The sequence below is a fragment of the Lithobates pipiens genome, unplaced genomic scaffold (assembly GCF_037356315.1).
Source record: "Lithobates pipiens isolate NorthernLeopardFrog02 unplaced genomic scaffold, aLitPip1_a1.2 Scaffold_16, whole genome shotgun sequence".
In the NCBI taxonomy this organism is placed as follows: domain Eukaryota; kingdom Metazoa; phylum Chordata; class Amphibia; order Anura; family Ranidae; genus Lithobates; species Lithobates pipiens.
Genome location: NW_027507748.1, coordinates 441,050,349 through 441,065,297, shown reverse-complemented (window position 1 = coordinate 441,065,297; position 14,949 = coordinate 441,050,349). Strand labels below are relative to the sequence as shown.

General features: G+C 40.4%; 1 protein-coding gene across 3 annotated transcripts in view; it reads left to right on the top strand.

Moving 5' to 3' along the window:
* FHL2 (four and a half LIM domains 2) overlaps positions 1-14,949 on the top strand; it is a 136,769-nt gene that overhangs the window by 47,629 nt on the left and 74,191 nt on the right. For all 3 annotated transcript variants that reach the window (XM_077482683.1, XM_077482684.1, XM_077482682.1), the window contains exon 2: positions 10,789-10,967. In XM_077482683.1, the coding sequence (XP_077338809.1) occupies positions 10,812-10,967 (156 nt within the window). In that variant the 5' untranslated portion in view covers positions 10,789-10,811. The remainder of the gene's footprint in view (positions 1-10,788; positions 10,968-14,949) is intronic.

Genomic DNA, 14,949 nt, shown 5'->3' with positions numbered 1-14,949 from the left:
ATGGGCTCTGCACCCCGACGTGTTTTGGGACATATGTCGCAGGTGGGGTACTCCAGACGTAGATCTGTTTGCGTCCAGGTTCAACAGAAAACTGGGCAAATTCGTGTCAAGAACAAGAGATACACTTGCTCAGGGGTCAGATGCTCTGACAATTCCCTGGGATCAGTACAATCTGATTTATGCCTTCCCCCCGTGCCCGCTTCTGTCGCGGTTCCTGGGAAGAGTCAAGAGGGAGACAAAATCGGTTCTTTTGGTAGCCCCGGCTTGGCCCAGGCGACCATGGTATGCAGAGATCATGAAGTTGGCAGTAGGCAGGCCGTGGATCCTCCCTCTCCGGCCAGATCTGCTCTCACAGGGTCCAATTTACCATCCTGCTTTACACAGTCTGAATTTGACGGTTTGGCTGCTGAGACCCACATTCTGAGGGATCGTGGGCTTTTGGGGCCAGTCCTTTCTACTCTGGTTAATGCCAGAAAGCCGGCCTTCAGGCTTATTTACTACAAAATCTGGAGGGCATATGTTTCCTGGTGTGAAGTCAGGGAATGGCATCCTAGAAAGTATGTCATTAGCAGGATCTTGGCCTTCCTCCAGTCAAGCCTAGAAATGAATTTGGCCGTAAGCACTATCAAGGTGCAGATTTCGGCCTTGTCAGTGTTTTTTCAGAAGCCACTTGCATCGCATTCCCTGGTGCGGGCTTTCATCCAGGGGGCTATGCGGATAAGGCCGCCAGTCAAACCTCCAGTATGCCCATGGGATCTGAATTTGGTTCTCTCGGCTTTGCAGGGGCAACCTTTTGAACCTTTGCATCTGTCTTCATTAGTTCTTTTGACCAAAAAATTGGTTTTCTTGGTAGCCATATCCACGGCTAGAAGAGTGTCAGAACTAGCAGCTCTCTCCAGCAAAGAGCCGTATCTAATTGTTCATAGGGACTGGGTGGTCATGCGTCCCAACAGGTCCTTTCTACCTAAGGTAGTTTCAGGATTCCATTTGAATCAAGATGTAATCCTACCATCCTTTTTTCCGGACCCACAGTCCACAGAAGAAGAATCTTTGCACACTTTGGATGTGGTTAGGGCAATCAGTATCTATCTTCAAGCAACTGCTCAGATAAGGAAAACTGATTGCTTATTTATTTTGCCGGAAGGCCCTAGGAAGGGCCAGGCGGCATCAAAATCCACTCTCTCAAGGTGGATTAGACAGATTATGTCTCAGGCCTATAGTGTTAAAGGGAAAATCCCTCCTTTTCAAGTGAAAGCGCACTCTACTAGGGCTGTAAGTGCTTCTTGGGCAGTGCATCACCAGGCCTCCCTGGCTCAGATCTGTAAGGCTGCAACTTGGTCATCAGTCCACACATTCACCAGATTCTATCAGGTGGATGTCAGAGGGCAAGAGGATATCGCCTTTGGGCACAGTGTACTGCAGGCTGCAGTTTAGGTCCCCCGGTCCATGGCGGTCTATAATTATGATCTGTGTCTCCCTCCCCTCAATCTGAGCATTGCTTTGGGACATCCCACTATGTAATGAGCTCCTGTGCCCCGTGATGTATGATCAAGAAAATAGGATTTTTATATACAGCTTACCTGTAAAATCCTTTTCTTGAGAGTACATCACGGGACACAGGGCTCCCGCCCCTCTTGGGTTTTACGTGGTTTCCTATTGCTTTGCTACAAAACTGAGGTGCCTCCCATATGGGAGGGGTTATATAGGGGAGGAATTCTCCTTAATTTGGGTTAACCAGTGTCCAATCACCAGAGGTGCCTATATAACCCACTATGTAATGAGCTCCTGTGTCCCGTGATGTACTCTCAAGAAAAGGATTTTACAGGTAAGCTGTATATAAAAATCCTATTTTTTTTTTTTAATAGAAGTTAAACCTAAGCTTTGTGACACAAATACCCAGTACACTATGGCTTCCCAGCATGTCTTTGCATAGTGTCAGATGGGGAATCACTGTTTTTCTCTAATCGGTAAGAGGCATTGGATTGCATACAATTCAGAAATAAAACACCTAAACGAGTTAAAGAATATTCCTTTAGTACATTCTCATCTAGAAATTTGATAATCATTTTTTGTTAGCATGGTTTCTACTTTTGTTCCCCCCCTCATTGTTTATACTCCTACATGCAATGAAAGGTACCTAGTTGGTTTATGAATAAAGGGACACCACCTTTTGTTGTTTATCTCTTGGTGTACAGTATATGCCACATCTTAATTTGACTGGCTTTTTTTCACGTTTCATTAGCAGCTCTTCAAGGACTGAATAGAATTCACCAGGGCAGCAGGAGTCACCTGCATTTTGTTACTTTGCACAGTCATCTATGAGTTGTTCTGGCAGAAGGCAAGCTGTTTTGTATTATTCCTATGCAGGTTGTGAATGATCCTCCACTGGATGACCTGGTTGGCTTTCGTATTTGAGTTACTACTTAATACAAGATGGTTCCACGGTTCATATATCCTTCAAAGTGCTTTATTCCGCTTATTGCATACAGACTTCTTCATTTTGATTTTTTAATTTCCTAGTCCCATTTTCTATTACTTTTTATTTATAGCTACTGTAAGAGCTAAGCTGGTATTCTTCTCGTTTACTCTGAGCCAAGTACTTTATCCTTTTCTTCTGTTTCCAAGACTCATATGTCTGTACCATTTAAACCTTCACTGACTTCTGGGCTAATAGAAGGACACAACTTATTTGAATGGGCAATGGCCCTATGTGTTTTCACACTATGTTACCATGTGTGAGCCGGTACCAGCAAAGTTTGGAGGGTCACTGTTGGACCTTGGTTCTGTTTATGGAGAACATGCATGAATATTACTGTATGTCTGTGTAACTATTTGGCATCCAGAATATACTTGTTTACTAATATTTTTAGAATATACCCATGCCTGGTGCAACATTAGGTATTATGTCATGGAATGTTAGAAGTCTTGGTACGTTTCTGAAAGATAATTTGTGATGGCCGAGATAGAAAGTATTCACCCACAGATTGTCAGTATCTATCAAACTCAACTAACCAAGATCACTTTCCGTTTGGGTTAAATAAACAATGGGCACAGTAGACTGTTAATTTGTAGAATTATGCCACAAAGTGTCACACTTTTGCCACCAACTACCTTGATGATAGGTTGATATGTATGAGGCATTTCAGTATAGTCTTGGAATAAATCGCCACCTTCCAATCAAACCCATACTTGCAAATATTTGCATGTTTTTACTCAAACAGTTGAATAGATAAATATTTGGAGACACTTAGGCCTTCTTCGAACAGTTGATTTACCTGAAATTACCTGCATACACTGACCATCTGTTGGGACTGTTAGAGAATCCTACTTCTTTTAAGTCATGTTCTTCCTTCTTCATTCTTCTCGTATACAAACTGGCAATTTATGTGTGGCAACTGACCTACAGTACACTATAATGTTGAATGAGGTTCAGCTGTGGGGAAACCCAGGACTACCTGAACCTTGTCAGATTCTAGTTGGAGGAAACACAGACCCCAGTAAGATACCCTAATAAAACATTTGATATAGAATAATGCTTTTTTTAAACATTTACATGCATACAGCATTAAATGCATGGCTTTTTTCTGGGAATACCAAGGAACTAAGCAACAGGAGCCATCTGGGTTCTAGCAACTGAGGATGCTAGGTAGCAGGAGCCACCTGCATCCTACCAACCAAGGATATAGGATGCTATATTTCAGGAGCTACCTGTGTCCTAGCAACCTAGGATATAAGATGCTATATTTCATGACCTACCTGTGTCCTAGCAAAATAGGACTCTTGGCACCAGAACTTGCCTACATCCTAGCAACCTAGTATGCTTGTGAGCAGGAACCGCCTGTATCCTCATTTCCACCAAATTTTATGTAGGATCTTGCTGCCAACAAGATTTTATGTAAAATCATAGGACTGTGTGCCTGAGCCCTAAGAAAACAATTTTGAAACAGCCTCTAATAGGTGTGATTAGGACCCAAGGTCCCTGGGCCTTCTTAAATTTTTTTTTAATAAATATCTAATTCAGTCCAAAACTATTTTTTACTGAAATAACAGGTAAAACTTGCTGGAAACATCAAATTCAATTTATAACTGGCAACATGCATTACAATCTCATATACATGCATCACTAGAGATTAATAATAAGATGACACCATTATGTATTATCCACCATACATTTTTTATGAACATGTTATGTGCCAAAAAATAGTTGTTCCAAAAAATTTAGAAAATCTAGGACAATGGTTTTCTAGTGAACACACTGTATGAAGTATCATTATGAAATGATTGTGTAAATATTGACCCCGATTGGACAAATTACACACCTAAAGCCTAATATTGTATACTCAGCTTTATTATAATCATTATGAGATTTTTTTTTTCCATAAATGTTTATTCATTATTGGCATAAAAAATAAAATAATAACTGTTCCTGTTACATATGATGAGTGAGATTCTATCCTTAACCTTCATATCTACACCACAATGGTGGAATGATGGTTTATACCTTTAAAAATTACTCTATTATTATTGATAATATAATCTTTATTATCATTCATTATTATTCCATATGATTCATATTAATTACCATTTAAGATTTTATGTGATTCTTTAATATTCCATTATAAATGTACTCTTATTGTTTGCATTTTCCATATTCATATACACTATATTACCAAAAGTATTGGGACTCCTGCCTTTACATGCACATATATTTTAATGGCATCCCAGTCTTATATTGTCGGCAAATCCAATCGTGTGTGGTCTCTATCAGACTTTTTCCATCGGAAATTCCGCCGGAAAAAATTTGAGAGCGGGATCTAAAATTTTCCAACAAAAAAATCCGATCTGACTTTTTCTGATCGTTTGTAGAGAATTCTGCTCGGACAAAGTGCCACGCATGCTCAGATCAAATTACAAAACCAAAGCTATTGGCTGCTAGCCTCTACATAGTCCCGTCCTACACAACGAACACCACCTCGTTCCGAATGATCGGATTTTCCGACAACTTTGTCCGACCGTGTGTATGCAAAACCAGTTTCGGACAAAATCCGTCAGACTGATTTTGTGGTCGGAATGTCTGACCGCGTGTACAAGGCATAAGCTCGCCAGTTCCTAAATGTCTTGCAGGACAATTTTATGGGTCAGATTGTAGACGCACCAACTAGAAATAAAGCGTTACTGGATCTATGGATTACCAACAATACAGACCTGATCACGGATGTGGAAATATGGGGCAATTTAGGTAACAGTGATCACAGGTTAATTAGCTTCAGTATAAATCACACAAATAGGAAACATAGCGGGAATACAAAGACACTGCATTTCAACTTCCCTAAATTATAAGCCTTGCTAGAAGGCATGAATTGGGATAAAATCTTAGGAACAAAGAACATGGAGGTGAGCAAAAAAAAATCCCAAGAAATTCTTTAAGTATGTAAACAGTAAAAAAGGGAGGACAGCGCATATTGGCCCCATAAAGAATATGGAAGAACATCTGGTTACAAAGGATGGGGAGATGGCAAAGGTATTGAATTTATTCTTCTTCTCAGTCTTCACAAGGGAATCGGGGGGCTTCAGTAACCAAAACTGCAGCATGACACATCACAGGCAGCACCTCCATACTTAACAGAGGACCGAATTAAAATTAGGCCTTGGAAACTTAACATTAACAAATCACCGGGACCAGAAGGCTTGCACCCGAGGGTACTTAGAGAACTCAGTCAAGTAATTGCCAATTTTTACTGACAGTCTACTGACTGGAATGGTAACAGCTGATTGGAGAAAAGCCAATGTAGCACCAATATTTAAAAAGGGGCCAAAAATACATCCCTGGGAATTACAGACCAGTTAGCCTAACATCAATAGTATGTAACCTCTTGGAGGGGATGATAAGGGACTATATACAAGATTTTAGTAATGACAACGGTATCATTAGCAGTAATCAGCATGGATTCATGAAGAATCGTTCTTGCCAAACCAATCTATTAACCTTCTATGAGGAGGTGAGTTGCCATCTAGATAAAGGAATGCCCGTGGACATGGTGTATCTGGATTTTGCAAAAGCATTTGACACAGTTCCCCATAAACGTTTACTGTATAAAATAAGGTCCGTTGGCATGGACCAGAGGGTGAGTACCTGGATTGAAAACTTGCTACAAGGGCGAGTTCAGAGGGGGGTGATAAATGGGGAGTGAGATAAAAAATAATCGTGATACATATACACAGTCAGTGCATACACAATGTAAACAATTGAGGTCAAACAAATAAATAAATAAATAATAATAAGAAAATTCATTGAAATAAGAATAAATTAAATATAGACATAAATAAATTCATACGATTAATAAAAATTCATTGAAATAAGAATAAACTAGATATAAACATAAATAAATTCATACACTTAAATAACTTGTAAAGTGCTCGAAAATGGAAATGTGCAAACAACAATTTAAAGACACAAACACACTTTTTCAATAAACGTTCTCAAATGAATGAAAAAGAATATAAGGGCAAAAGTCCGTCAGTTGAAGGTATCTCTCCAATTAGACTCAGTGCAGAGCATAGACTTCCTTCACCACTACTGTGCTGGTTGATAGTAAAAATGCGCGCTTATCAAATCCTAAAAAGATCTGGGCATATAAGGTAAAAAAATCTCAGAGGACCGTCACATCAGGACAACATCTCATCTCTCCACAAAATTTCAATGATGGGATCGCTCATAGAATATAGACAAAAAACTCCCATAGTGTGAATCCGTATAAAAAAACTTTTTATTAAATCATAAAAACATACTCGCAAGCAGAATCAATCAAATAGCGTTAAATGCCGGCCGGCAAAACGAGCGCTCCCAAAAGTCACGTGATAGCGTCAACACGTCGAGACCACCCTACGTCCGTTTAGTCACATATGAAAATTAGAAGAAAAGAGGTTTAACCTTAAACTACATAGAGGGTTCTTTACTCTAAGAGCGACAAGGATGTGGAATTCCCTTCCACAGGCGGTGGTCTCAGCGGGGAGCATCGATAGTTTCAAGAAACTATTAGATAAGCACCTGAACGACCACAACATACAATGTAATGCTGACATATAATCACACACATGGGTTGGACTTGATGGATTTGTGTCTTTTTTCAACCTCACCTACTATGTACCAGTGATGCTCTTGATGTTACGATGCACATCACCTTTCTCTTAGCATGTCTTTTAAAGTCTGTTTACTTGTATTTTGTACTCATGGTAAACAAAATAAGTTCAAAAGGAAGGGAATATCAAGCAATGGGACTACTTTCAACTTGGAAAGGTAAGAAGTAGTAGACTTTCCTGGACCTGTACACATTATTATAAGTATAACAGGTTTTATATTTTAATAATGATTAGGCTCTGTTAATATACAGCCAATCTCAAGTTGCTGGAACAGAACCTAATTATTTAAATATCATGCACACAGGTTTTATAAATATATATATATATCAAAACTGGGCAATTCACCCAACGTTCACCCTGGAGCATGTAATCAAATAAGTCCCTCCTTATTAATGCTCAAGTGGTAAAGTAAATAGGGGCTAAGTGGATTAGTGAAGCCAAGGAGAATTTACACAGCGATGACATTGTTAGACTCCATATGTATGCTTCTCTTGTAAATATTTAGGAGGAGTGTATGCCTTTAGCTCACATGCCACTGTTTTTATTCCATTAGTGAGTGTGGAGAGTGACAGAATCCAGAATAGATATGTTGATAATGAGTTGGTATTAAATTATGAAATAATATACAACAGCGTGCGGTCTGTAAAGATATGACATATGACATTCACATAGTAAGTTCTGCAGAGGGGCCATTATTTACACATACGCCAAGACCTTCTATCTGGACAGAGAAGTCTAGATCTGGTAGTCTCACCTAGCAGTATCTCCTGAAATTAGAAATCGGATCTCTCTTTCCTGTAACAACATGTCTTGGATATTGTGTTTTCAAATCATACTTTCATCTCCTCTCTGGGAAAAATGTGAAATATTCTAAATCAATGATGGACTAAGAAAAAGAACTTCAGTGTATTCATGTGGAACAACTGGCTCAGTGTAATATAAAAGGGAATTAGCTCAAATATACAAGAATGCATGAGAAAATATACAAACTCAAGATGTAAAGGATTTATTTGCACAAAATTAGTACAGCAGATACATAGCTCCCAACTGTTCCTGATTTTGAGGGACTGTCCCTGATTTGGAGCAATGTCCCTCTGTCCCTCATTCCTCCTCATTTGTCCCTCATTTTGGTCTGATCTATAAAATTGTATATAAAATTCACTTTTTATCTATCAAAACATGTTTTCCAGCACTAAAACTTTCATCTGATTTCTAAATTGCTGCATTTGTAAAATTCCAAATGCCAATATCAAGGAATAGTAGTGGTAAAAAAGCACTTATGGGTTTAGCCAATCTTGTTTTTTTGTACAATTCTACTTTAAGGGGGTGTGGTAGGGGGTGTGTTCTATACTTTTGCTGATAGGTGTCCCACATTCCCATCTCAAAAAGTTGGAAGGTATGCAGATAGACAATGTTTTATGGTTTGAATGATGCATCCAAAATACTTAAGATATAAAAATTATTGCTCTGGGATTCAGCATATAGTGTGGAGAGGGAAGCCTTGTTTGCTAATTCCGTGCCTTGACTGTATGAACTGTAAAGGGCCTTGTCATTTATAATAATTTATCAAATGGAATAGAAGCATACATGTGTAGCCAGGTGCTGCCAGTGTATGAAGAGCAGGCTGTGTATTCTTGTATCCACTCTCCTCCTTAATCTCCCCCTGCCACTGAGCTCTGTGTAAATAGGGAGATGTAGATATAGTGTAGAGTGCAGTGCAAGTGAATAGAGGCTAATGGGCTGAGGACTTCACTACCCAGAGATCACAGGAAACTGTCAGGATGCCTGAACAGTGGCTGCATCGGATGTTGTTCAGATACTGTAAGCCAAAAATTATCCATGCTACTCCTTTGATGGTGGTTGCCAGAACGCCTAAAATTTTCCATCCAGCCCCTTACATTTTTTGAAGAATGTTGGGTGTGAGGGACTGACAAGGCCACCTACATAGTGAATTTTTGCTGGTTCTTCAGGAACCAGACAAAATTTGTATAGCATATGGCCAAATAAAAGTGCAAACAATGTCCCATCATTGGTGTCCGTGAGAGGAATAGTCCCACATTGTTGGTGTCAGTGGGAGGAATGGTGCTCCATTGTTGGTGTAAGTGGCAGGAATTATGCTGCATTGGTAATATCAGTTGGAGGGCTGGATAAAGGCAAGCAAAGGGCCACTGGAGAACACTGCTTCAGGGCAATATTATATGATACTTTGTATACTAGTTACCTGTTTGGTGAATGTGCAAAATTACAAACTAACAATATACAATTTGCTGAACACTTATATGTATTTGGTCCCTTTCATGTTGCCTAGGGTTATTCTTAATTTATTCTACTGAGCACAAAGAATTTCAAAGGCACTGCCTCTTTTCCCTTTAGTTGGAAACCATGGCAAATGCTAAAAAGTGTAAAGATTATTTCCAATCAAAATTTTAACTACATATTAAAGTGGGACTCCATATTTTGTCTAGTTTAGGATAGAGTAAGGAAGACTTAGAACCTTTCTCATTTTGTTTATTGACTGCATCCCAAATTGGGAAATTTAAACGCACTTTCTGCCATGGCTCCTGTTGTCCCTGGTACATGATGTGAGGGAAATCAAAAATGTTAGTTATCATGAGAACAGAATAGCGGGGAAACTCCAGATGGGGATACATGTTTCAATGAAAATGAGACAAAAAAATGGAAAATTCACCAAATTTTGGGGAGAGCTCTTGTCACTTCCTGTTATGCCTCTGATACAGAAATTGAGAGCAAATCTCCCAAGTGAGCACTCATATATCAATACAAAGCTGACAAAGGTTAAAACCCTGCCTTGCTGTATCAAAGACTAATAGAAAAGAGTTTTGGCTTCAGTTACACTTAATCCAGCTACAAGTTCATGTCCTAAAACAGCTGTAATAGATTTGAAGAAACATTATGACTTTATAATTAAAACTGGAATTCGGTCATGAATGCTAAGAGATATTTAGGGCTTATTAACACTTGTCCATTTTGAGGCAGCAAAACGCTTGCATTTTTCTGCAGGAACATGCATGTCAAGTAGAAGTCCAATTTTCTATGAGACTGGTTCACATGTATCACAGTTTAGTGTGAAAGACAAAAGAAACTCTATGGTAACTATGTAACTATATGTCCCACTCACACCTACACATGTGCATTACCATGTAAATTCAGCATTAATATCCCTTTAGAGGTTGGGTAAATGCCCAAGGATATACACAATTCTTATATGTTATAGGGTCTACATGTTATAAAGCCTAATTGTCCTGACTGAAAAGGAAAAGTCAGTAGAGGTTAAAGATACTCAACCCCCCCCCCCCCCCTTTCAGTGCACCTAAACGCAAGTAAGAGAACAGTGTGGATTATACCTTTTAAAATTGTTACATGCATTTATATGTCCTATGATTACATTTAAATGCATAGAAGTACAGACATATGTGAATGAGGCCTAATTTAAAAAGATAAAAATAATCAAAAAATAAATAATAAAGTAAACAAGTGCCAAGAAGGAAGGAAAGAGGGAAAGAGTATTACATGTGGCAAGTGATCTCCAGAAAAATATATGAATTAAGTAAAAGTTGATTCTAAGAGAAGTCATATGTTTTATTATTTGAACAGTAGCAGAAAAATGATACATGTAATTTCTTTCAGAATAAAAAACTATTACATGGAAAATGACCGAGCGCTTTGACTGCCATTACTGCAAGGAATCTCTGTTTGGAAAGAAATACCTGCTGAGGGAAGAGAACCCATACTGTGTGAAATGTTTTGAAAGCCTCTACTCCAACACATGTGAGGAATGCAAGAAACCCATCGGATGTGATGGCAAGGTATGCTGACACTTCCTGTTCATCTGATCATGTCTCCACTGACTAAACAGAAAATTCCATTAGTGAGCTGGAGGCATTAATATAATTGCAAGTCAAGTGGGGATCAGATGCAACTCCAGCATTTAAATCATCACCGGATATGTTTGAGATTATATACACATGCATCTTTCTTTACATTGGAGAGAATATCCTGAAACATTCATAGCTGAAGTCAACTTTTTCATGATATGTTCTTATTCATATAGCATTTTATTGACCTATTTACATATTTACATGCCTGATAACAAGTTATTGTACTTTGATGATGACTGTCCATATTTGTAACAGAAAGGGCTCTTTCACATGGGGCAGATCCGCGCTGATCCGCCCCGTGGACATCCGCTTGCTCAGCGGAGATCACTCCGTCGATCCCCGCTGAGCAGGAAGATGACAGGTCCATCTCTGCCCACTGTGCAGGGATGGACCTGTCAGAGCGCCGCTCGTAAGGTGACCAGATTTTTAAAATGAAATCCGGGGACATATATATTTTTTTACTAGTAATGGCAGCAATCAGTGACTCATAGTGGGACTGCGATATTGCGGTGGACAAATCGGACACTAATGCCGCGTACACACGACTGGCTTTGCAGTCGGAATAAACTCTGAAGGTGTTTCCAACAGAGTTCTGCTGAATCTGTCTTGCCTGCACACGATCACATCAAAGTCCGACTGTCTAGAACGTGTTGACGTACAACACGTATGACAGGACTAGAAAAAGGAAGTTCAATAGTCAGTAGCCAATAGCTGTCGTCTCGTACTTTCTTCAGAGCATGCGTCTTTTTTGGTCCGTCGGAACAGCATACAAACGAACAGTTTTCCCGATGGGAATTGGTTCTGTCGGAAATATTTAAAACATGTTCCATTTCTAGGTCCATCAGAATTTTTGAAAAAAAGTCAGATGAGGCCCACATACGATCGGAATATAGGATGAAAATACTTTTTTCTGTCGGACATCCCGCTCGTGTGTACGTGGCATTAGTGACACTTTTGACACTTTGTGGGAACCAGTGACACTATTACAGTGATCAGTGCTAAAAATATGCACTGTTACTGTACCAATGACACTGGCTGAGAAGGGGATAACATCTAGGGCAATCAATGAGTTAAATGTGTGCCTGACAAGTGTTTTCTCACTGTGGGGGAGGTGATTTTACTAAGGGAAGACATGGATCCCTGTACTTGCTTTGCGAACTGCCTTGTTTACATAGGCAGACCCCAAGGTGAGTCTGCCAGATCCGCTGATTGGCTCTGATACCCAGAAATGCAGGATAACGTATATAAGATCACTGTAGCAGTAAATCTGCTATCAGGCGATCAGAAACTGGTTAAGATCATCAGCATTATGATAACTCACAGGCAGCAGGCACTCTATCATGGCTCTGGCTGGCTCTATCACAGTGTATCACATAAAATGGCTGCTGGGTGCTGATTTTGTTAACTTCTGACCAATAAGTGCTTGCTGCCTGTGAGTTCTGATACCATCCATTATGCCAAAGAGACAGGCACAGTGCAATGTAGTCTATTCACAGACACCCCCAAAGCACACCTCTGCTCAAGCCTTGAAGGCACTGGCAGCCCCACGATTGGACCTGCTTCCCCTCTATTCCTGCTGCTGGACATCGTTAGCCGAGCTCAGCTGCCTCTCTCTGCCTGGTGCCACCTCCGCCTGCCTCACAGCCTCTCGGGTCTCACTCTCCGGGCCCTGGCTACTACTGGGTGGGGAGCGGAGGAAAATGACAGGGAGGGCAAGGAGATAATCAGGCAGGCAGCTGGCCGGGATTTGAGCCAAGGCAGAAGAACATGTGAGTGGAGCTGAATGGGCATGTGCAGGAAACTGAATAAATAGTCCATCCGCTCTGACCAGCACATCATCATCAGAAAGTGACACAGATAATGCAAACAAAATACACCCCCTAAGCTAGTAGGAGCGGGAGTGTGTAATTCAGAATTATTTTTTTTTATTCTACACTGACTGTCTATGAAAATTGCACTAGCTCCTGTTTAATTCAAATCCGGGGACAAAACCGGGGACAGACTTGGTCTGGGGACAGTGTCCTCAATCCGGGGACTGTCCCCTGAAACTGGGGACATCTGGTTACCCTATCCTATGGGAGATTGGATGACGACGAACCGTAGAGTCCATCGTCAGCCAATTCGATCCACAGACGGATGGAAAAGTAGGTTCTTCCTCCGTCACACTTTTTCGGATCGGATCGGAGCGGGTCGGACGTCAGCGGACATGTCACCACTGACATCCAACGCTCCATAGAGGTCTATGGAACATCCGTTCAGGTCCGCCTAAAAACTGGCAAGCGGACCTCAACGGATCGTCTGTGTAAAAGAGCCCAAAGTCATTGGAGAAATCCAAGATGACCAGATCTACTTTGCTTTTCCTATTGGCAAACAGCCACATCTAACTCATGATTTAGCCAAAAAATTACCCTTAAAAGTTAGCTTCTTTGGTGAAATTTGGAATTGTTAGAAAGTCAAAAGGACTGTTTACTATTTAGAATATCTGGATACAAGTTATTCTGAATGTGGTAACCGGACATGTTTTTGAATATGGCAATACGATTTGTCCCTTTCCAAGAGATGTGGTTTACCTTGATAGGCCAAATCACTGTGTTTAAAGAAAAATATACAATTTAAACAAAATCCATGAGATATTTCTGGAGGATTGAAAAGAATTTCTACAAACCTATCATGAGATTGTTAACTGAAAAAACTTGCAGACTTATTATACCACATATACTAGCAAACAAACCTTCAGATTGTTATTTTCTGCATTTTGTATAATAATAATAATGGGGCTATAGTGGTCAGAAGTCATAAATGTTGCAGGGCGCATGCGTGGCGCGATGAGGCACGGCAGCTCTGCATAACAGCTCCACCAATCACGGAGTTTTAAACTCAGACGGCAGGCCCAATTATAACACAGGACACCCGATTTTCATCTGCACCCCTGCAGGAAACCCTTGTGCATTCCGTTAGGCAGAAAGGCGTGCGGTCGCCAGTCACAGCACTCCCTGACAAACTATTTACTTTGAGCCAAAGACAAGCACAAGATGTCCGAAGATGGTGCCCATCACTCTCCACAGGCTTCCCCTGTTGCCACATGTGCTTCACCTGAGAAAGTTACTGCACAGCAAGAAAGTGAGTACCTCTCTCAACTTACTAAGGCTGATCTACAGTGGTGTGAAAAAGTGTTTGCCCCCTTCCTCATTTCCTGTTCCTTTGCATGTTTGTCACACTTAAGTGTTTCGGAACATCAAACCAATTTAAACAATAGTCAAGGACAACACAAGTAAACACAAAATGCAATTTGTAAATGAAGGTGTTTATTATTAAAGGTGAAAAAAAATCCAAACCATCATGGCCCTGTGTGAAAAAGTGATTGCCCCCTAAACCTAATAACTGGTTGGGCCACCCTTAGCAGCAACAACTGCAACCAAGCGTTTGCGATAACGTGCAATGAGGCTTTTACAGCGTCCTGGAGGAATTTTGGCCCACTCATCTTTGCAGAATTGTCCTAATTCAGTTACATTAGAGGATTTTCGAGCATGAACGGCCTTTTTAAGGTCATACCACAACATCTCAATAGGATTCAGGTCAGGACTTTGGCTAGGCCACTCCAAAGTCTTCATTTTGTTTTTCTTCAGCCATTCGGTGGTGGACTTGCTGGTGTGTTTAGGATCATTGTCCTGCTGCAGAACCCAAGTTCGTTTCAGCTTGAGTACACGAACAGATGGTCGGACATTCTCCTTCAGGATCTTTTGGTAGACAGCAGAATTCATAGTTCCTTTTATCACGGCAAGTCTTCCAGGTCCTGAAGCAGCAAAACAGCCCCAGACCATCACACTACCACCACCATATTTTACTGTTGGTATAATGTTCTTTTTATGAAATGCAGTGTTCCTTCTACGCCAGATATACTTGGACACAC